We start from the raw sequence: 21,005 nt of genomic DNA on the forward strand, positions 1-21,005 counted from the left end.
ACTGTACCTGCATGAACATATACTTTTGTAACTGGTAACAGCCCAGTGCTTTCAAAGTAAAAGTGGAGATTGTAATAGGTAACAGACTGGTGCAAGTAAAGTGGCATGAATTGGCCTGCTGCAGGCCAATACCCTAATGGAACCATGTTTGTTTGCTTCTGCTCCAGACCCTAAGTCAGAAGCAAATCACATATGATCATGTGGGTACAGTAATACTGACATTATTACAAGACTGAAGTAGTATTGAGTATGACTATTACTATTACTATTACTATGATTATGACTATGACTATGACTATGACTATGACTATGACTATTACTATCACTATCACTATCACTATGATTATTACTATGATTATTACTATTACTATTACTATTACTATTACTATTATTATTACTATTACTATTACTATTACTATTACTATTACTATTACAATTACTATTACTATTACAATTACTATTACTATTACTATTACTAATGTTTTTTTATTATATAAGGTTATATCATTTTCAGGTTAAGGTTCGTGAACTATTCAGGTTAGGGTTACTTCGGGTTAGGTGCTCTTACATAATTATCATCCCAATTTTTTCCTACAAATTGGGGTCCGATGCGTGGCGCGCGAAAAAGGAGGCAAATGCCCGTGAAATCGAACCTCGCACTATCGGCTTTCCATAGAAATGTTATTGGCGGCGTCTGGGGTCCAGAGACCTGGTAGAGGGAGAGGGCGTGCAGGGTGGACAGGTCCGGGTCCGTGTTCGGGTTCACCTGTTCATGTGCCCTGAGGGGAGAGGCTAACGGTCGACCCATGGTGAAAATAGGCGATGTCGGGTTGCGTTTGTCTTCTCCCTTCTTCCTCTCTATCCTCCCCTTCTGACAGAAAGAGGATCAGTCTGAAGAGTCGAACATCCGCGAATCGTGCTCTGTCCTAAAGAGGAAAGAAGGCGTATCCTCCCCGGCGGTATCGTTGTTTCTGTTCCTCTGTTCCGCTTCTCTGGCGTATACCTTTTTATCCCCCGATCCTTCTTCTGCCGGTGAACGTGGCCTCAAGGCACAAGTGACGCATCATTCACTCATAACAACAACACTACTCTGTGCATCCCCTTTACATCCCTTCGCACCGCACACCATCAACATCTCCAACAAGTCAACGTTCACTGCCTATCGCTACCCTACTCCCGCCTTCTATCCGGGTATATCACCCACGAGCATGCTAAGTCTATGATCGCCAAGTGCGACTACACACGTACGTCCCTCCCTCCTCTCTCCCTCCCCCTCTCACCACCACTAGAATCACGCATGACGCACGCCATCTACCCTTTCCCTTCCTCCTCCCCCCACCCCCACCAACACCCCCATTCCCATTCCCATTCCCAAGCAGCACTCGAAGCCCACGCCGCGCAAATGGGTTCCTTCGCACGCAGGCTCACAGCCCAAGCAGCCCTAGTCGCCAATCAAACCCGAGCGATAGAAGACTCTCGCTCCGCCCACGCACTCGGAGTCCCTCCCTTCCTCTTCGACGTGCGGGAAGACAGGCAAGCGCTAGACTGGGCACGGGCGATGGCCTCCGGCTCCGCGCACCCTCATGCGCAGGAACACGCTCGTACCCGCGCGCTCCTCCAGCAGCGGAGGGAGGAAGAACGTGCCCGTGCGCAAGTGGAGGAAGAGCGGCGGAGGCGGGTGGCTGAAGCGGAGGAGAGGGCCTTAGCTAGCGCTTGGGAGGAGTATGAGGCCAGGTGGGCGGAGATGGCTCTCCTTTCCCCTGCTTCACCTGGATCACCAGGCACGGTCGGTTTGGGGTTTACAGACCTTCCCTGGCCCTGCTACCCCGCTCCTCTTAGCCCGGAAGACCTCAAACCACTACCGATCCAGAGGTTTATCCTCTCCCCCTCTCACTCCGCTTCGCAGGGGGCGAAGGAACGGGTGAGGCAAGCGTTGCTCAGGTGGCATCCGGACAAGTTTGAGGGAAGGTGGATGGGGAGGTGTAGCGAGGGGGAGAGGGGTGAGGTGAGGCAAGGGGTCAGGGCGGTGGTGGACGCTTTGGGAGAGGTGCAGGAGGAGATGAATAGGAGGGGGGTGTGGAGTCCTTGAGCGCGCAAGGCGGCGCAGGGTGGGCCGGGGCGGGTGGGGGTGGGCGGTGCTCGAGGTTGGCAATGAGATGACGGCCCCGAGCTGCATCTTGCATCTTCAACGACCGGACTCGAAGGCAGCTCGGTGGTCGACCTGATCGACAGCGGCAGCAGCAGCGGCGGCAACAGCATTAGCCAACGTTAACGTCAACGTCACCCCCTCAGCACGGTTCTCGTTCCTCAACCTCACACCCAGTCCCAGTCTTGGTCCCAGTCAGTCTCGGTGTTGGTCCCAGTCTCGGTCCCAGTCTCAGTCCCAGTCTCGGCAGAGCATAGGTAAACAGGTTGTGTCCCCCCGCGAACTACGCAGTACGCACGCACTATGGAGTGCTCTTGCAAAGAAAATGTATCACTATAGTTGTATTCTTACTAGTTTGAAGGGTCTACGTTTTTTAGTTTTTGCACGCGTTTGGACGCGGTTGTTGGTGCGGTCGTGCGCCTTCAGTCCCGAGTCGACCCGACTTGCCTGACCATTCCCTTGTAGTGTGGACAAGCAGTGCGGAGCCCCTAAGGAATAGCTAACTGACAAAGGACTAGCAAAGGATCTTTGAATTGAGATTAAATCGGAATCCAATTGGTCTTCGTCCAAGGCGGGGGTTGTGAGACACTAACAATGACACCAACAATGACAACGACAACGACATCGATATCGACATCGACAGTACCAGCACTAGTGACAGCATCCTCTGCAGTACCCGTCCCATTACGCGCGATCCATCCCTCACGAACGCCAGGTCTCCCCCCGGTTGCGAGACGCTCAGCACGATAGCACAGAATGAGGTAACGATGACCTCTCCCTCCCTCCGTGTGTCCCTCCTCCGCGTCCGTGTGTCGTACAACCACCCGCGCATACATCGGCAGTTGGGCCGGAGATCGACCCGGTCTTCCCAGATAACAGGATAACAGCGTCCGATCCGATCGTCCACCCCAGAAGCCGAGGTGCCTGAGGTTAAGGGCCCTGGGTTGGGAACCCGGCGTCGCTTAGAGCCTAGAGCCTAGAGCCTGGAGTGTGGGCTGTGGGTCGAGGGAAGGAGGGGAGTGGAAGGGCGAAGCCTGAGGTTGGGAGTCGGAAGTCGGGAGTTAGAGAGAGGAGGAGGGGACAGGTAAGGTAGTTGGACAGAAGAGAAGGGGGTAGACGAATGGACTGGTGGACAGGTGGACGGACGGGTACGTTCCCCCTCCCAGTCCAGTCAATGCCTTTCCAAGCCAACACCCATCCCAGAGTTAGAAGCCTGAGGTTGGGAGTCGGGAGTTAGAGGGAGGGGGGGGAGGGGGAAGGGGTAGTTGGAGAGAAGAGAAAAGTGGTGGACGGATGGACGGGTGGACGGGTACGTTCCCCCTCCCAGTCCACCCAATACCTTTCCGAGCTAACACACCTCAGAGGTTTCCCCGCTCGTCTTCCCTCCCCTCCCCTGACCTCACTCACGTCTGCAGCCTCCTGCGTCCGCACGGGCCGGCGGAACGGGTTCCTGGGAAGAGGCGTGGGGAGTGCGCTGCGGTCGGCAGGTAGAGTCGAGGTCCAGAACCAGAACCAGGGCCAGGGCTAGGGCATGGGGGCACGGATGTACGGACGGTCTGCCTCCTGCCCCCGCCACAAAGTCCCTTTTCGAGAAATCCGCACAGGGGAGAGGGGAGAGCAGATCGATTGTATTCCGTTCCGTTTGGGGAAGGAGGTTCGCAGGCGTCTTGCGAAGTGTTGTGGTGTGTTAGGACACCCGTACGCACACAGACACGCAAACGCACACGCAAACGCACCGTCTCCTGCACCCCACCGCGCGGCGTTCTGACAAACCAGGTCATCCGTTCTCCTGGCTTATCTTTAAGCCTCGAGACGAACAAAACGCAAACCGAAACCCAGGCGCTTGAGGCAAGAAGTGTACCGCTTGCTGAACACCGGTGTCTGCCCCTGAGATACGTATACCGCGTTTTGATCTCGTCGACGACCTCGCTAGGAAAGATGCACCCGGAACACGCGAGATGTGTATCAGCGGTAGGGCCAGCGTATACTGGATCAGCGAGTTGCGCCGCGGGGTTTTGTCATCTGCTGACAAGGCAGGCCTTGCGGGGTAAAAGTCAGGGAGGCCATGCCGCGGGATGATACGGACAAGGGCCAGGCTGGATTACGCGAGCTATGTAACCTTCGCGGCTCTAATTGCTAGACTTTTTGCATAGGAATAGGATATCGCAGCCCAAGAGTGGGATGAACGGGAGAACCTGTTGACTTGGGTGGGCTGACGAAAATTGCTGCAACGCGGGTTTCGCTCCAATGTCGCGGCATTCTCTTCCTCCCTAGGGGGCGGATTCCAGAAACCCAATCTGGGAAATGGAGCAGGATCGTCAGCCGTCATGGGAAGGAGTCCCTCAATATGTGCCTGAACCGGGTCGGTCTTCCTCGACGAAGATGTCTTGCCGGCATGTGGCTCTCAGCGCTTGGCGAGCAGAAAGCGGGGTAAAGCGCCAGCAAAGCAGTCCAAGAAGCTGATTTCTGTGTGAGAAATTCCTCGGACAATCGGCCGCCGGCGATGGCTGACCGTTGGGCTTGTTCTAAATCGACCAAGTTACTGACAGGGTGGAGGTATTCCAGATTATAACCGACGTCGGTCTTCGTACGGGGTAGCTCTTTCGGCGGAGATGTGCTTAATAACGACAAGGATTCGTCGGTACCCCGCCGTGCTTAAGCGCGTATTGAGCATGATCACACCACAAGCGGGTGGTCGCAGCCGCTGCCGAAAGTCCGGCATGGGCACAAGGGGAATTATGATCCTGGGAGGTGGAAAGGGGTGCTTCTGAACCTTTCCATTCGGATGAGGTCAGGCGACTGTCATAGTTTCTGTCGGAGCTAAAGAGCGTCTATAAGTATCTCACTTGCGCTGAGAGGTCTTTACCTCTCTTCCCCTCTTTTACCAATCGATTATTCCTTCAGTACCGCTAATCGTCGTCCCGCCTCGACCTTTCATCACCTTTCTTCCCAGAAATACCGTTCCATGGAATTCCGAGGGAATCACGGGCCCGTTCTCGCGTCCCAGCAAGCAGTCCGCTACGGTCCGTTCGGCGAGCGGCTCACTCTCGACGGGCGCGCTCTGCAAGATGGACGACACAACGTGCCATACCCTGGGCAACGGCTGTCACCCGATGTTACCGTTGTTCCCCTTCATCCCCAACCGCCCAGCCCTCACCTTCTCTATAAGCTGGATGAAGATGCACCAGAAATCGACGACACAGCTCACCGTGGATTCCTAGCGCGCCTACGTGGCCGGAGACGGAGCTCGGCTGCAGCTCGAGAGGCGCTAGGGAGGACGGATACGAGGCAAACGGCGGGGAGTGACGGCGCACTGTCGATCGAGAGCGATGAGGGCGTGCATCGGAGTGCGGAGGATGCGGGACCCGGGCCGTATGAGCTCTATGGGCAATTGGATGGGGCCGAGCTTGCACGCCTCTACACGGCGATCGGAGCGTACCAGAACCGGTGGACGACTCTTCCTTCGCTACCGCGTCGACCAGAATGGACGTTCGCGTCCATCCCCTGGCCGTGCGTATCACGACCTTCTACCCCTTCGGAACTCGACCCGACGGCGATGCGGACGTTCCTCCTCGCTGTCCTCGGATATGGCCAAGATCGGCATTATCGTCTCGGTATGGAGCTTCAGCGATGGCAGCCGGATGACTTTACAACCAAATGGTTGATTAACGTGAAATTCTCGGAGCGGGCCAAAGTCGTTGACGGAGTCGCCGCGGTGTCCCGTGTCCTGATGGAGTTGAAGAACGAGGCGCAGTGACCAGATCAGTCTGATTTGTGATGACGGCGTTCCTGGAACAGTAACCATACCGTACAACAATCTTTGTAATATGCATGAGCCCAATGCAATGACAATAACTCGTGAGCGCTTTGGCAGAAAGTATGGAAAGAATAAGACAACCTGAATCCGCTTGTTCCGTTCGGTGTTAGAAGCTTGAAATCTTCCTCCAATATTTTGCATCAAATCTTGTTCGTCAGTCAACAACCTTGCCATCCTTACCACCTCGTAGTGGTAGAGTAGTATTCTAATGAGATCAAGATGAAAATGGTGTGCGAAGCGACCCTACTAAAAATAGTAACCAATAGAAAGCGGAGGTCACTTGATTTTCCGTCCCGCGCCTCCACTGGCCGATTCCGAAATACCTTCCAGGTCACGCAAATGCAACCTCCTACTGCTTACCTCTGTCGATCATCGCAAGCACCAGAGCGCAATCCAGATCATGTCGAACACGGAGACCAAGCCCAAGGAGTGGTACGAGTTCTTCCCCGAGCCGTCCTACGATACGCCCACCATCACCGCTAAAGAGCTTGCCGAACTTATCAAGACCAAGAAGGCCGGTGTTGACTATATCGTGATCGATACTCGTCGGACCGACTTTGAGGTAACATTGATTTTATTCGGAGTAGATGAGCAGCGCTTGAATATTCGCTAGATCGGCTTCATCAGAGACGCGTTGAATCTTCCTGCCCAGTCGTTCTATCCCACGTTGCCGGTTGTCGTTACCCTCTTCAAGAATATCCCCAAGGTCATATTCCATTGCCAAAGCTGCAAGGCTGTGTCTCGTGGCACACGTGCGGCCGGGTGGTACAAGGACGCCCTCGCCAAAGAAGGTGTTACGACGAGCCAGAGCTTGGTCCTGGAGGGAGGCATCGTCGGCTTCATGGCTGAATACAAGGAAGATCCGGAGCTGATCGTCAAGCTTGAATCATAGTTATGTTTGAAGGGGATGAATGTAAGGGAAGCAAGAAATGTAACAGATTTTCATAATCGGGGCACAAATACCAGCACTGCGAGACGACCGTCAAGCAAGTAGAAACCAGTAGAGCAGATGATTTGCATTATCCCACTCCTGCGAGAGGAGGTTTGCTGGGCAAATAGTATAGACGCAGAACAGTGTGACTAGAGATACATTGAGAGGTGACCTGGGTCGGTGCAAGCGGCTTGCGCCAGACATGAGAATATTGTAAGAAAAGCAAAGCGAGGAAACAGTAGTAACACCTGATTTTGAACCCACACAGTTGAAGCGTCGATAAAAGCAGAATCTACACAGACGAGAGAGACTGTTGAGAGCACTCTTTCGGAGATGACCTATATTGTCCACGTTCTGGAAGACTGACCACCGAGGTGGGCGCGTCGTCTAGTTTTGCACATGGGAAGCGGGAGTCCGCTCTTCCACGTGCTTGGCAAGAAGCTTCTCAGCCTCGGCAACGTGTTCCTTTTCTTCACCGACAAAGTTTTCGGACTGGCTCCTGGTGAAACTAAGCGAGGATCAGCAAGATGAATTTTCGCAACGGAACGGAGCTTGCTTACCCAGGGAGCTTGCCCTTGATGGTCATGTCGGGCTCGGCAACAGCGAAGGGGTTCCCATCGCTAATGCTCAGATTGGCAAAGCTGTGGTTGACGAACCTGTGCGTGCTCTCGTCGCTGCGCACTGCGTAGATGACATCGAGCAGCGTTGCGTTGGGCTTGAGGCGCCAGTAATCGATGGCGATCTTGGGGGCTTGAACGTTGTCCCATTCTGGGAGGCGGCCAGCTTCGAGCTCCTTGATGGCGTGGGTGTAGGTGATGACGGCTTCCTCTTCCAGGCAGCCGACGAAGCGGTGGCAGAGTTTGGGGCTGATGAGGTAGGAAAGGAAGAACAGGTTGTAGAACACACCCTGAGCGCCTAGGACGAGGGTACGGAACAACAAAGAAGGCTGCTTGACAGCCATGAAGGTCATGAGATGCATACGCTCATTTTCGGCCTCTTCGAGCAGAGTGTGGATCCAGCCACCGTCACGCTTCATGAGACGGAGAGAGCGAAGATGGCGAAGCTGTGAAGCATATCAGCATCTATATGCATGTAAACGTGTCAGATTCAACACTCACTGTAGCAGCGACCATCCCAGGGACACCAGCAATACTTTCAAGGAACAAGATACGGTTCAGCCATGCCTTCTCATCAAGGATCCATCTTCTCTTCCTGAGCTCTTCAACCGAAAGCTTCTCGTCCTCCAGGGTGAGTTCCTTCTGCGTATAGCCCGATATCCAATCAAAAGATTTCCGGGTGAAGGAGACGAGGTCGCGGATGAACCGGTCGCTGAAAGTCTGCGGCGTGTGCCTGACGACATCGACAGAGTGAAGCTCCTTGGGCGAGTATACGGGGTGGAAGAGCACCCAGTCTCCGAGTTCGTGACCGACACCAGTCTGTTTCAGCTCGTCCGCTACGCGCGGTGTGCGAATAGGGTCATCTGTATATATAATCAGTATATATGCTAATTGAATGCAACATGAGTAAAATACCCTTGTAGTGGAATCCTTCGCTTCCAACAGAGGTCTCCTCCTTGCCGACCTTCCCGGGTCCTGTAGGTGAGGGGCCTTTCACTCCCTTGTTCGGAGTGAAGAACCTTGACTGAGTCGTCGAGAGGCATCGGACGTGAACGACGGTGAGTCGAGCGGCGAAAGGACGAACAGCAGCGCCTCTTGCAGGCAAAAGAAGAGACATCGTTCTCCGGTGATGATGGGACTAGAGAAGGGGGTAGGAGCCGAGGATAGAAGAGTGATCAGCAGAGCAGATGTGAGCAAGCCACAGAGCGCAGAGTGAGGTAGTCCAAGTGCAGTGAGCGGCGACTTATATCAAAGAAGGTTAGTACGGGAACAGGGTCCTTGAGGTAAAGACCGCGGTGACGGCGCGTTATTCGCGTGGACCCTTATACCCGTCCAATTTGGGTCGGAATCGGCCGGGAGATGACGGCGGTGCCCGTACCAATCGGACCCGCGTTGTTCCGGTCCCATCGCCGTTAGCACGTTCCCGAATGAAAAGCGGTTCAGCCAGCTTGACTTGTTTCACCTGCTCTTGGCCCGTCCGTGCCATCCGTCGCCGGCCGTGCGCCGAGGTCAAGTGGTGTAGGACGGTTGGCTTGGGAGTAAAAATTCCGGATATTGATTACCAATTGATGTCCCCTATACCCATGGTCGCGGGAAGAAGGCTGGGAGAACAGAGCACATCTCCGAGGAATTACCCAGGGTGGAAGGGAAGTGCGGGGATGGACGGACCGATGGCGGGGATCTGTACGCCGACGAAGGGAGAGAGACCGAGCAGGGGGAGGGGGCCAAGATAGGACTAGGGAAGGGAGGAGAATGCGGTTCATTAGTTTATCGACACAGGTTAGTGCAGGACAACAACAAGAGAGGAAGATGTCGCAAAAGGAAAGAAAAACAAACAAAATGATGCAATGGTGTCCCCGTGGCCTAGGGGAACAAGAGGCCGGCCGGCCCAAAATACGTGAGAAGGCTCTGGACCGCCCAAGACGCGAGCCAATCACTCTGAGGGAAAATCGCGTCATTCTTCCAGGTCGTCCCTCTCCGTCTCCTTTGTGTACTTCTTCTTGAGCATGCTCACTAGGTATTGCGTCATTAGAGTCTAGACTGGAATGTGGAATGAGGGGGATGGGGAACGGGGAATTACTCACCTTCCCGCGAGATGTTCGTGCTGTGCATCCAGCCGTCAGGGAAACACTGTACGATCTAGGGATGCGCGATTAGCTCCAGATCGAGATCTACAGGACCTTCTGAAGCCTGAAGCCTCTGAAGGTGAAGCCTCACTCACCCTTTTATACAAATCCTTCCTCAAGCCTTGTTCAGAGACGCTCGACGTACTCCCATCAAACTGCCTATATGTCCAAACCTCAGCACCGCCCATCCAGCACGCGCACGGACGGACTCACGCCTTCTCGTTCGTCAGCTGCGCACTGGCATTACTCAATTCCACCAACTGCCAGAGCACTTCTTTCATCTTCTCCGTCCAGCGATAACGTTTTACAGGTGCTTTCTCTTCCTTTTCGCGTACTTCGACCGAGGCCTCGTCCGCCGCTCCATCAACGGGCATCGCATCCGCCTCGAGGGTAGGCACAGGCTGGGCACTCCCTCCCGAGCCAGAGCCGGAGCCGGGGCCGGGGCCCTTAGTCGCCTGGTGCTGCTCATACACCTTCATCGCGGCCTCGTATTCCGCCTCTGCGCGGGGCCGCTGTGCGTCCACCTCCTTCTTGAGCAGGAGGAGGAGTTCCTCCGTCTTGTCCGCAAGCAGCTTCTGATGGTCGGCATACATCATTTTCTTGATAAGTTTCTGTAGGATATCAGTTTTCCGCCCTGGCTGGACACGAGAGGGGGGAGAGCGCACCATCATCGTATACCGGTTGTAGGGGAAGATCTTAGGCATGACGTTAAAGTAATTATCTCCATATTCCCCATTCTTGAGTGCAAAGATGGACACGCGCTCAAGGATAGGCTTCAAGTTCGGTGGGAACTTCCCTTTCTGCTCAAATGACTCTGGAAGCCCATCAGTAACCCGTCCCAGCCCGGTACAGCAGTAGGCAGACATACCCTTCTCGACCGCCTCCCGTAGGTCTTCTAGCATGCTATCCAATTCCGGGGAAAAGGGGTCCTGTCAATCGCATTCGGTCAGCTATGCCCTAGGCAAGGAACACGGAGGGGAGGGGAGGAGAGAGGACGAACCACAGCAACAAGCGTCTTCCGCTTCTTAGCCGCTCCTTCCTCTTGTATCGTCGCCATAACACTTGCACTCTCGAGTGCCCTCTTCTTCCCCTTCCCCTCCTCCTGCGTTGGAGAACGCATCGCCGGGTCCTTAGAGGGCGTCGTTATAGGAGGAATGCCCGGGCCAGCGGAGACCGCGCGAGGGGGGAGCGAGCCCGGTCTGCCGAGGATGTTGACTTTAGGCTTCGTGCTGCGTTTTTTTGTCGGGTCGCTGTTTGCATTTGCATTTAGCACGCATAGACACGAGGGAAGGGGGGGACACACTGCTTGAGCGCGACGCTCCCGCTGCTCACGTAGAACCCGGCTTGTTTCGTCATGCCCATATACTTAGGCTGGTCGATGATAAGTTCCGAATCGTCAATAAACGGGTCATCAAGATCGTAGTCCTTGCTCCTCCTCTTCCTCTTCACTCCCTTCTTCCCCAACTCAGGGAGAGGCAGTTTCCCCCCAGGAGGGTGGTCATCCTCGCTCTCACTCGAGCTGCTCTCATCAGAATGCACAACCGGGGGAGGCGTCGGGTTCCTCTGTCCCGAAGCGCGCGCAAGCTCGAGCACGTTGATCATATACGCCCCCGGCCCGCCGAGGGTGATGTTGAGCCTTACGGTCGGGAGTGGGGGGGCGGGGGTGGCTCGGTCGGAGGGGGGGAAGTGGCGAGTTTCTGCTTGCGCGGTTTTCGTACGGCTTTGGGAGCTCGTTCGGCCCCGCTGAGCTCGACGTCGCTCGCTGGGACATCGTCTGCCCCTGCCCCTGCTGCGGGTGGGAGGAGGTCGTCCTCTGGCTTGAGAGGTGTGGGGGGGATGATACTCGGTGTTGGGGGTTGTTCGGTTTTTGGCAGGAGAGGGAGCTGGATAGGCGGGAGTGGGAGGGGTACGAGTGGGGGAAGGGGGAGGGAGAGGGGTACTCGAGGTGGAGTGGTAGAAGGTGAGGGCGCACCGGAGGAGTCGGCGGTCAAGTCCACAAAGGGGATCTCTAGTCCATGATTTGGCGCATTATTTGCATTTTGTTGGATTGGAGCTGGGATAGACTGTGTGAGGACGTCTGATGGTGAATTGGATTGGGAGTTTGGAACGGGGGAGAGAGGAGAGAAAGGAGGTGTAGGCGAACTTTCGACGTCCATTTCCATTTCAGGTAATTGACGTGGTTTTCGATAGTTATAATCAAAATTCGTTGTTTGGACGCAGTGTTGAGGGTACGGAGACGCGTCGTGTTGTGAAGAAGCGGAGTTGTGAGATTGTCCGGTGACGAGTGGAATGGACGGGGAAAAGAGGAGCAAAAGGGGGAGTTCTGGTGGGTCAAAGTGAAGGTGGTGTGTGGGTTATATGTGAAATATAGGCTAGGAAGGGCTGGGGCTTGCTTGGAGGGAAGGCGTGCGGTGAATATGCCCCCAGTCGAGCTAACAGTGCAAAAACAGCGTAAATATTAGTACACACAGCGTAACCCTAACCCTGTTTACACAGCCACCAATAGCTTATCCGCAACTCCGTGTACAACAACCCTGACTCTCCTAGCTAGCGACTCACTCACCCCCACCCATGTCATACTTCCTCCCCCACCTCCCCTCAGGATGGCACGTCGACCAAGCCATCCTCTCCGAAGAAGACCGTGTCGTCTGTCTTCGCTTTGGCCACGACTGGGACTCCCAGTGCATGAAGATGGACGAAACGCTGTACAACATCGCGGAGCGGGTACAGAACTTTGCGGTTATCTATCTGGTGGATATCACTCAGGTGCCGGATTTTAATAAGGTGCGCTGGATGCTGGGTGCTGGGTGCTGGATGGGCACTGTCAGGACTGAGCTGATGAGGAGTAGATGTATGAGTTGTACGACCCTTGCACGCTCATGTTCTTCTACCGGAATAAACATATCATGATCGACCTCGGCACAGGAAACAACAACAAGATGTGCGTCCCTCCCCCTCCCCCTTCCCCTTCCCCCCCTAGGCAGGCACTAAACACATAGGACAGAAACTGGGCAATAGACAACAAACAGGAGATGATAGACATTATAGAGACTGTCTATCGCGGAGCGTCAAAAGGCCGGGGTCTGGTCGTCTCCCCCCGGGGTGTGTCCTACACTGTACTATGGCACTATAGAGGACTGACGTGTGCGGTAGATTACTCGACGAGGTATCGGTATTAGGGCCTGTGCGAGGGGTCACGATCACGGTCGCTCTTTGAGGTATCACATGCCCCTATTGGTGCTTGTCAGGGGCTGCTGCTGAGGCTACCATGAGGTGAGGTTGGGCAACACTCTCACACGCCCTTGTCGTGTGCAGTGTAATCCTAGTGATGAAATGTATTAAATGAAAATGAATATCAATGTTGAGTGTGATGGATGAATGTGTGATATGGAATGAAAGACGTCAGGGACGCGCTAGTGGCTCAATCCCTGACTCCTTCATTCACTCACTCACTCTTCCCCCCTCTCCTCCTCCTCCTCCTCCTCCTACCCCCTCACTGATGTCCAAGCGTACCCCCACATCCCTCCAGGCCGCAGCCTCTTCCTGCTCACTCGCCCTCTCATCCCCATCTAACCGCGCCCAGTCAATCCTCTCCTCTTCCCTCTCTCTCGTCCATGACTGGCTAGCACAAGGCAGCACAACAGGAGCAACCGAAGCGAGGCAAGTCATCGTTCTCGCTCTAACCTGGGCATCCGCACTCCGCACCCAAGAGGGAGATCTTCTCTCCTTCGAACTCGACCCTCCAAGGGCACCAGGAGACGTCTACCCAGCCCTATCCAGCCTCTCCTCCGTCCTCGCACTCCTCCTCTCCCCCCCATCTCCCTCCCCATCCCCAGTCACCCTGCTCCTCCTACCCCAGCTCCTCCCTCTGCTCCTTCCCCTCTCCCAGCACCTATCCCCCAAATGGCAGCTCTCCATCCTAGACAACTTCGACCGCCTGCATCTCCTGCTCCCCGTCGTCCCAGGCTGGGAAACGAACATCCACTCCCTCTCTCTCGCGTTCTTCAGCCTTCCCTTCCCATCCCCATCCGCACAGTCAGGGTTCCACCAAGCGCGGGTCAAAGCCGCCCACCTGCTTTTGAGGAAAACGTTTCACGCACTGGTGGACTTACCGACCTACCTCTCCCGCTTACTGGGCGTGCTTTTGCCCCGCGTGCTTGCTACTGTTGGAGCTGAAGAATGCCCTCAGGTCTGGGCGCTCGAGCTTGATTTCCTCAGAGAGTGCGTGGGGATACTCGTTGCGGAGGAAGAAGAGACGCGGGGGGAGGTGGAAAGGGAGAAGGAGAGGGAGGAAGTCGAGCGGGCTAGGAGGGAGGAACTGGCTCTGCGCGAGGTGGAGAGGGAACGGGAGAGGAGAGCGAGGGAGATGAGGGATGACGAGATTATGCCCGACGGGGTGGATATCCTCCGCGAGGCGAAGGAGCAGGAACGACTCCTCGGCCTGGAGGAGTACGACGAGGAGGAAGACGAGGACACGCCTACGATCTCCGGGACTCCGCTTAGGCAGCCCGCGCTCCCCCAGGTAAAGGAAGAACAAAAGGCCTCCGTAGAGGAAGCCAAAAGGAAAACAGACGCAGAGCGGCTCGCGAGGATACTGGCTATACGGCAGTGTCTCCGTGAAGTGGGCGCTTGTCCTTGCCCGGACGTACCTTGCCCGCTCCCGGTGTCGGCGCCCCAGCCTGCTGGGACGGTCCTGGGCACCCCTACCCGTCCGAGGAGGGACACCTTTGCTCGCCCGCAGTTTATTGGGCTTATTTCGAATGTCTTGTCTGGCTCGAGGGACAAGGATAAGGACAGGGAGAGGGAAAGGGAGAGGGATAGACCAGGAGGCGAGGAACCGACTTCCCCCACACCGTCGGGAACGAGCTCTGCCCGAACCCCGCTTTCCTCGGCAGTCAACTCCCCCGCCCGTGTCCTCACAAGCACGTCCCTCCTCGCCCACTCCCTCCCTCCCAGCCCGATAATCCCCCCTCCCGCACCGGACGAGCCCAACCCCACCCTCACCAGCAGCACCACACTCTCCACCCCCCCGCTCCTCTCTCACGCACACCACGCCCAGTACTGCAAGTCCACATCCTCCACTCTAGCGCTCATAAACCTCTTCACGACCCTGGCCTTCTCCCCTCCCTACACCCTGCGTTCTACCCTCTCAGCCCGCCAGCCAGCCTCAGCCCACTCGATCGAGATATTCAGGGATATACTCGACCTACTCCTCTCACGCTCCACATGCCAGCGCGCGAGGCTCACGGCCCTCCAGTGGCTTATGCGCCTGAGGGCGGATAGGGATCATAGGCTGTTTGTGAAACGGGATATCGAGGCTGAGGTTATACCGTTTGCGGCTCTTGTTGGGAGAACGGAAGAGTCGAGGCGAGCGATGGAGGTCGCTGCAGATGCGGAGGACACTGGCACTGGCCCTGCCACCAGCACCAGCACCAGTACCAGCACCAGCTCGGTACCAGCCTCAGCCTCAGGTTCAGGTTCAGTACCGGATACCCCCCTGCCTGAAGAACGCGAGCGATCACGCAACCGTTCTGGGCGAGAAGAGCGTGAGCGGGCTTCTCGTTCCGCCTCGCTAGAGCGTAGCCGTGGTAGCAGGAGCCGATCCCGTCAGCCACCGGCCGAACGCTGGACACGCCCCGAACAGGCTTCTCCAGGTCCCACTCCGCCCATCTGGTCACTCCCCGAAGACCTCCCTTTCCTGCTCGACGTCGGTACCCGGCCTAGCGAGGGGATGACAACTTACGAAATTGGGATCATCCAGCGGATCCAGGAGGGAGATCCGGATGACGCAGAGTACATCGCCAATACTGCACGGCACTGGCTTCCCGTATCTGTCTATCTCTCCGTGTTGATAAACCTGCTCAGGACGGAGACGGACTGGGAACTGGTCTCGTACGTCCTTGTGCACTTTACGGCCCAGCTGGCGAATAAACACCTGTTTTGTGGTCCCAAGCTGCAGAAGATCATACCTGACCTTGTGGTTGCTGTTACTCAGAGCGTCACTGCCGGTAGCCCGATAGACAGGATCCCCAAGCCGAAGGGAGTCAAGAACACAGATGTACATGGGTTGGTCTACAACCTCATCGCTATCCTTATCGGGCACAAGGGGAACCTCGAACGCACGCAGCAGGACGCGCTAGTCGACGTACTCCAAGAAGGGCTAACGCGGGACTCAGCCACAGCCAAGCCCTGCCTCCAAGCGCTCGCTATCGCATGCTTCGAACTCCCACTCTCGATCACCCGTTCCCTCCCCAAGATCCTCCCCAAGCTCACACAGATCATGTCCGCCTCTGCGACCAGCGTGCACATCATCGAGCTCATATGTGTCATCGGTTCTATCCCACAGCTCTACAGCAACTTTACAAGGGAAGACTACCAGCGCGTGTTTGGCGTCGCGGTCCAGTATATCCAGTACCACAATAGTGCGCAAGCGACCGAGACGGGCTTGTCATATTCCCTCTCGCAGCATATCCTCCTCCTCGCGTACTACAGTATCTATATCTGGTTCCTCTCTATCCCGCTACTCGAGAGGCCAAAGTACGTCTCGTACATCGCACGCGGTCTCCAGCTTGCGGTGCAGAACAAAGGCGGGATGGACGAGCCTACGGAAGTGTGCTTCGACTGGCTCACAAGGTACACATGGGCCAACGCCGACCCCAAACCACACAAGTCCTTCCTCTCGGACGTGATCATGCGCCCGACGAACGAGCCCGACACGCGAATCGAAGAAAAACACTATCTCCAAGGTCATTCCATCATCACCATCCGCACAGTGACCAAACGCGGCTGGAGCGAGATCGTCTCCCACCGCCCGTCGGGCACTACACAGCTGATATGTAAACTTGAGAATTTGCCAACTACAGGACCGGGAGAGTTTGCCCCGGATCCTGTTACGGCTCAGGCGCTGGTTATGGCTGATCGGGACCTTAACGTTATTGGTCGAGGTTTACCTAACGAGCCTCTGACTCTTGATGATGGGACTGTACGTGAATTGCGTTGATTCTCCTATTATGTCTGATCATGATTCAGATGATATATCGTCATACTGATGAACAGATTGAAAAAGCTCGCCAGGAGGCACTCGATCTCTTTGGCTGGACCCCCCGAGGCAGCGACGGTGGTCTCCGTCCTTTGGACGCCATGACCGGCTACGTATGGGTCGGATCTGCGCCATCCCAGAGACGCAAGCCGGTGTCCATCCATCCCAGCTTCCTTCCGGCTGTGATTGGCCCCTTCCCCGGAGTGCCCACACCATCTAATCAGTTCATCCCCCTTTCGCCGAGCGAGACGCTCGCTCGTACCCTGCGCCTCCTGAATTCCTCTGCCGTCATCGACGTTCACAAAGTCGGTATCATATACGTTGGCCCTGGTCAAACCACCGAAGCCGAGATTTTCAGCAACCAGAATGGATCCCCGGGATACACGTCTTTCCTCGTCAACCTAGGTCGGCTCATTCGGTTAAAGGGCCAGAAAGACGTGTACAGCGGTGGCCTCGATCTTGAAAACGACTTGGATGGCGAGTATGCGTACGCGTGGTGGGACGACATCGCCCAGGTCATCTATCACGCGGCGACCCTAATGCCGAATCACAAACATGACACGCGATTCGACTTGAAAAAGCGGCATATTGGGAATGACAATATCCGCATCGTCTGGAACGACTCTGGCTTGCCCTATAAATTCGACACGTTGGCAACCGAATTCCAGTTTGTCAACATCGTGATCGAACCTCATTCGGCTGGATCTTTGTCTGCTTATAGTCTTGGGTCCCACTCTGACGAATACTACAAGTTGACTATGCAGCGCGCTCCCGGGATGCCCGAATTTGGACCTACCGGAACCCTCAAGATCGTATCTGCACGAAACTTACCCAGTGTCGTGCGCCAGATCAGCCTCTTGGCTGATTTCTTCACCACGATCTGGACGTTCACCTCTGGCGACAGGCGCAGAGATGAATGGGTCAGCAGTTGGCGCGGCCGATTGCAGGCCATCAAAAGGTTGCAGGCGTATGTCCGCTCCTCTCAGCAGGCCGCTGAGGGACCTGGCGGCGCGCCCGCAGAAATGGATTTTTCCTTGGCTTATTGATTTATGGACTTGCTTTCTTACGGGCTGTATATGCTCCCCTCTCATTGCTTCACACGATACCAGGATTGCAGCATTGTTTGTAACTTATGTATTTATTTGGATTTGGGATGACTTCACGCTCTGCTAGCGCTTGCATGATTTATTCGTATGGTAATATGCATCTGTTGTTTCCATTGAGGAAGGGCGCACTGCCAGCGGTTTTGCCCTCAACACAACGAGGAGGCATATGGATTTCCTTTGACAGATCGTCACTGATTAGCTCATTAGCACAACTCTTTTCCAGTGGCTTGAAATTGTCATGCATAGTGAGTAATGTCTTTCATCACTCGCACATCAGTCTGAGAGGTCATTGTGGTGCATTCGTCTATGACTAGCACGTAACAAGGTCGTACCCTAGGCGTTCCAAATAGATTATATCATAACATCAAAGTCAAACTGGCAACATTTCATCCCACAAAGAAAGAAAAGATAGAAAGAACCGTATTTACGCGACAACAGCGGCATGGCTGTTGACGACGGGTTCCTTCTCGTCTAGGTGATCATCGGAGGATGCGTAGACCTCACCGACGCCAGGGATGTACTCGGTCTTCGGCCCGAAGGTACCAAAGTAATCCTCCGCATCAACCTCGCCCAAGCCACGGGGAGGCCAGATCTTGCTCAATGTAACATGAAGCGTGGCGGAGATGACAAACCCGGCGGGGTACGCGAGCTGATACATATGTGTCCAACCTTCGGAGACAGTCACAGAAGGGTTGACAGCGGCGATGAAGCCGGGCATCAGAGGCCAGACGCCCATCACCCAAGCGATAACAACACGCGGGTTGACACCCCTGTAAAAGAAGTAGATGGACTCGTCGTTGGCCTTGTACAGGTCGGTGAGCTTGAGCTTCCAATTCCGCACGATAATGAAATCGGCTATCATGCAGCCAGTCAAAGGCCCGAGGAAGACTGAGAACGAAGAGAGTACGGTAAGGAAAGTGCTCGGAACCTGAAGGCAGCGTTAGTAAACACATCGAAGCAAATAAAACCGAGCAACGCACGTTCAGCAGCTGCCAGGGGCAAATGGCAACACCAACAATCGAAGTGAGATAGGCACCGCGGCGGATGTTGAGGAAGCGAGGGAACAGACCCGAAAGATCGATACCACCGGAAATGGCATTACCGGCAACGTTGATTCCGAACTGCGCAAGGACAAATGCGCACCCGCCGAAGAAGACAGCTGCACGGGCCCCAGGGCCGCCATGGAACTGAATCTGGGTGAGCAAGGCGTACGGGGCCCAGAGCAACTCCTTGACGTCAGGGTAGAATCCAGCTGCACAAGAGGTAACGATGATGCCGATGAAGGCGGTCAGCGATGAAGCGACGGGGACGATGATGGCCTGGGACCAAATCTGATCGGTTGGCTTGACAGCGAAGCGGGTGTAGTCGGACTGGTTAAGAATACCAGCACAGATACCACCAATGACGGTGTTGATGCCGTAAACGAAAGCCCAGCCCAGCTTGCTACCGGTCGGAGCAACGACGCCAGACACTTGAGATGCCGCGGTCAGCATGGGTCCACCACCATGCTCCTTGGCAAGGGCCCAGATTAAAATTGTGAAGGCCGTGATGGTGATCGAGATAGATGCGCCAAGGAATGGTTTGCGGTAGTACTCGGGGGGAATGTAGATCAGGGGCAGGGAGATGACCGTGAAGATGATGAATGCAATGAAGTCATTCAGCTCCATGTTCGCACTTGGGGGAAGTGTGTTGGGAAGTGTGTAGAAGGAGGGCCAGATGGCACCGATCACAACCTTGACAGATTGGCCACCGAACCACAGCTGGCAGGCGTACCATACGAAAGAAAGCATGATGCGCATGAGGAGAGGTAGGATGGAACCGAAAATACCCCAGACAAAACGGTTGTAGACCGGGAAAGGAATATGGTACATGGCGCTGTTTCAAATGTTAGGAGCGAAGATCCTTTCGCAGTGAAACGCAAACTTACCCTACGAAACCGTTGCCGACTACACAAGCAGCGACAAGCAGCTCGCCAATGATAACGACAACCATGGCTTGCCATACGTTGAGGCCCAAAGCAAGCAGTGAGGAAGCAGAGGTCCATCCAGAGATGTTAACGGCCGTCAACATCCATAGGCCAACGAAAGACCAGGGGCCCCACGTGCGGCGATTTGGAGGAAGAGGGATGATATCTCGGTTTAGAAGCCAGTGAGCGGTGCCATCCGGGTTGACTTCATCATTATGAGTCGGCACCTCGAGCTTCTTAATGATGCTGGTGATGAGATTGTGGTTAGGGTATGTGGCAGAGGACTCCGAAAGGCAGACTTACCTCTTCAAAGTTGACATGATGGATGATCGTCAGGCAGAGAGACAAGCGCCTGAAGTCCTGATGCAAGGTTGGACGTCACCGAAACAAGGCACGCGGATGATGGTGCTTCTTCCTGAGAAAGATCGGATGCTCTCGCAGTTTCATCACGGTATTTAGAGTCTTCAGACCAAAGCCGCCTGTTTCCGGGGTGACACAGATAGCTATCTCTATCATGCTCCGCTGTGGAGAGTGAATTAGGTTGATATCGGCTATCTTCGTGCCGAAGAAGGCGAATAGAGCTCCTTCCGCTGCATGGCTTCCGTTGCCCCAGACAGGAAGAAGCCTCCAAGACGACGGTATCATGTTCGCATCGATCTCGCATAATCTCTCGGCCGATGATTGGCTACAACTTCAGCTGGGTGCCTTGAACGATAGAAAGAAAGGTACAGCAGTACTAGTTTAAAGTGGCTTCGGGACATGCCATTATCCTGAGAAGCTCGTTCGGCCTCCGCACAGCCGTGATCGAATGGGCATCAACCAGGGGTCAGAGACATAGTGTGGTTGAATTGGGCCAGAATAGGCTTAAGTGGACCAATCGCCAAGAAAAGATAGGGATTTTGGGCGCTTGTTTTGACAGAGAGAAGTTGGTCCCGTGCCCCCAGACATTGAATGGGCGCTCGATTTCAGAGGACATGATAGCCAATGGTCGCCCGTTATGGGACGTTGAATGGGGGTGTTGGTGGTTACAGATTAAGTTGTTTTGCACTGCCACATAACCCACCCGCTTCTTTCGGTGTGGACCCTCGGATTCCGGATTCCGCTCTTCCTGAAAAGGTAACTTGACTTCGTTTGTTATCATCTTTCAGTCAGCTATCTCCATCGAGTTTATGCTGACTCATCTCAAGATCCAGCGGGCGCCTATCTGGGACACGCCTAGTGTTATCGGTGAAAGATAGCTTGGACGAAATAGTGCTC

At 55.0% G+C, this 21,005-nt stretch overlaps 6 protein-coding genes across 6 annotated transcripts; 3 read left to right on the forward strand and 3 right to left on the reverse strand.

Moving 5' to 3' along the window:
- Positions 1-1,744: 1,744 nt before the first annotated feature.
- Positions 1,745-2,089, forward strand: DACRYDRAFT_53973 (uncharacterized protein; the record flags this gene model as incomplete). The annotated part of the gene is made up of 1 exon (XM_040775219.1): positions 1,745-2,089. The coding sequence occupies one exon, from the start codon at positions 1,745-1,747 to the stop codon at positions 2,087-2,089; it is 345 nt and encodes a 114-aa protein (XP_040627427.1).
- Positions 2,090-3,421: 1,332 nt separating this feature from the next.
- DACRYDRAFT_22989 (mitochondrial alternative oxidase) lies at positions 3,422-8,758 on the reverse strand. Its single transcript, XM_040773043.1, has 6 exons — positions 8,427-8,758; positions 8,013-8,374; positions 7,455-7,957; positions 6,045-7,402; positions 5,355-5,964; positions 3,422-5,303 (listed from the first exon to the last, which is right to left on the reverse strand). Exons 1-4 carry the CDS (start codon positions 8,626-8,628, stop codon positions 7,282-7,284), a joined length of 1,188 nt encoding a protein of 395 aa, XP_040627428.1. The 5' UTR covers positions 8,629-8,758; the 3' UTR covers positions 3,422-5,303; positions 5,355-5,964; positions 6,045-7,281.
- A 707-nt stretch (positions 8,759-9,465) lies between these two features.
- DACRYDRAFT_117028 (uncharacterized protein) lies at positions 9,466-11,420 on the reverse strand (the record flags this gene model as incomplete). The annotated part of the gene is made up of 8 exons (XM_040770304.1): positions 10,941-11,420; positions 10,638-10,887; positions 10,506-10,566; positions 10,303-10,451; positions 9,851-10,248; positions 9,733-9,796; positions 9,596-9,650; positions 9,466-9,524 (listed from the first exon to the last, which is right to left on the reverse strand). The coding sequence occupies exons 1-8, from the start codon at positions 11,237-11,239 to the stop codon at positions 9,466-9,468; spliced, it is 1,335 nt and encodes a 444-aa protein (XP_040627429.1). The 5' UTR covers positions 11,240-11,420.
- A 788-nt stretch (positions 11,421-12,208) lies between these two features.
- On the forward strand, positions 12,209-12,965 carry DACRYDRAFT_100686 (4A/4B type thioredoxin-like protein; the record flags this gene model as incomplete). Its single annotated transcript, XM_040767479.1, has 4 exons — positions 12,209-12,421; positions 12,487-12,578; positions 12,642-12,739; positions 12,791-12,965. 4 exons carry the CDS (start codon positions 12,209-12,211, stop codon positions 12,814-12,816), a joined length of 429 nt encoding a protein of 142 aa, XP_040627430.1. The 3' UTR covers positions 12,817-12,965.
- A 2,403-nt stretch (positions 12,966-15,368) lies between these two features.
- DACRYDRAFT_80735 (Rap/Ran-GAP) lies at positions 15,369-17,722 on the forward strand (the record flags this gene model as incomplete). Its single annotated transcript, XM_040776465.1, has 2 exons — positions 15,369-16,575; positions 16,746-17,722. 2 exons carry the CDS (start codon positions 15,369-15,371, stop codon positions 17,720-17,722), a joined length of 2,184 nt encoding a protein of 727 aa, XP_040627431.1.
- Positions 17,723-18,206: 484 nt separating this feature from the next.
- DACRYDRAFT_100688 (NCS1 nucleoside transporter) lies at positions 18,207-20,213 on the reverse strand (the record flags this gene model as incomplete). The annotated part of the gene is made up of 4 exons (XM_040767480.1): positions 20,052-20,213; positions 19,710-19,994; positions 18,763-19,657; positions 18,207-18,710 (listed from the first exon to the last, which is right to left on the reverse strand). The coding sequence occupies exons 1-4, from the start codon at positions 20,066-20,068 to the stop codon at positions 18,207-18,209; spliced, it is 1,701 nt and encodes a 566-aa protein (XP_040627432.1). The 5' UTR covers positions 20,069-20,213.
- Between the last annotated feature and the right edge of the window lie 792 nt (positions 20,214-21,005).

The sequence above is a fragment of the Dacryopinax primogenitus genome (assembly GCF_000292625.1).
Source record: "Dacryopinax primogenitus strain DJM-731 SS1 chromosome Unknown DACRYscaffold_12, whole genome shotgun sequence".
Taxonomy (NCBI): domain Eukaryota; kingdom Fungi; phylum Basidiomycota; class Dacrymycetes; order Dacrymycetales; family Dacrymycetaceae; genus Dacryopinax; species Dacryopinax primogenitus.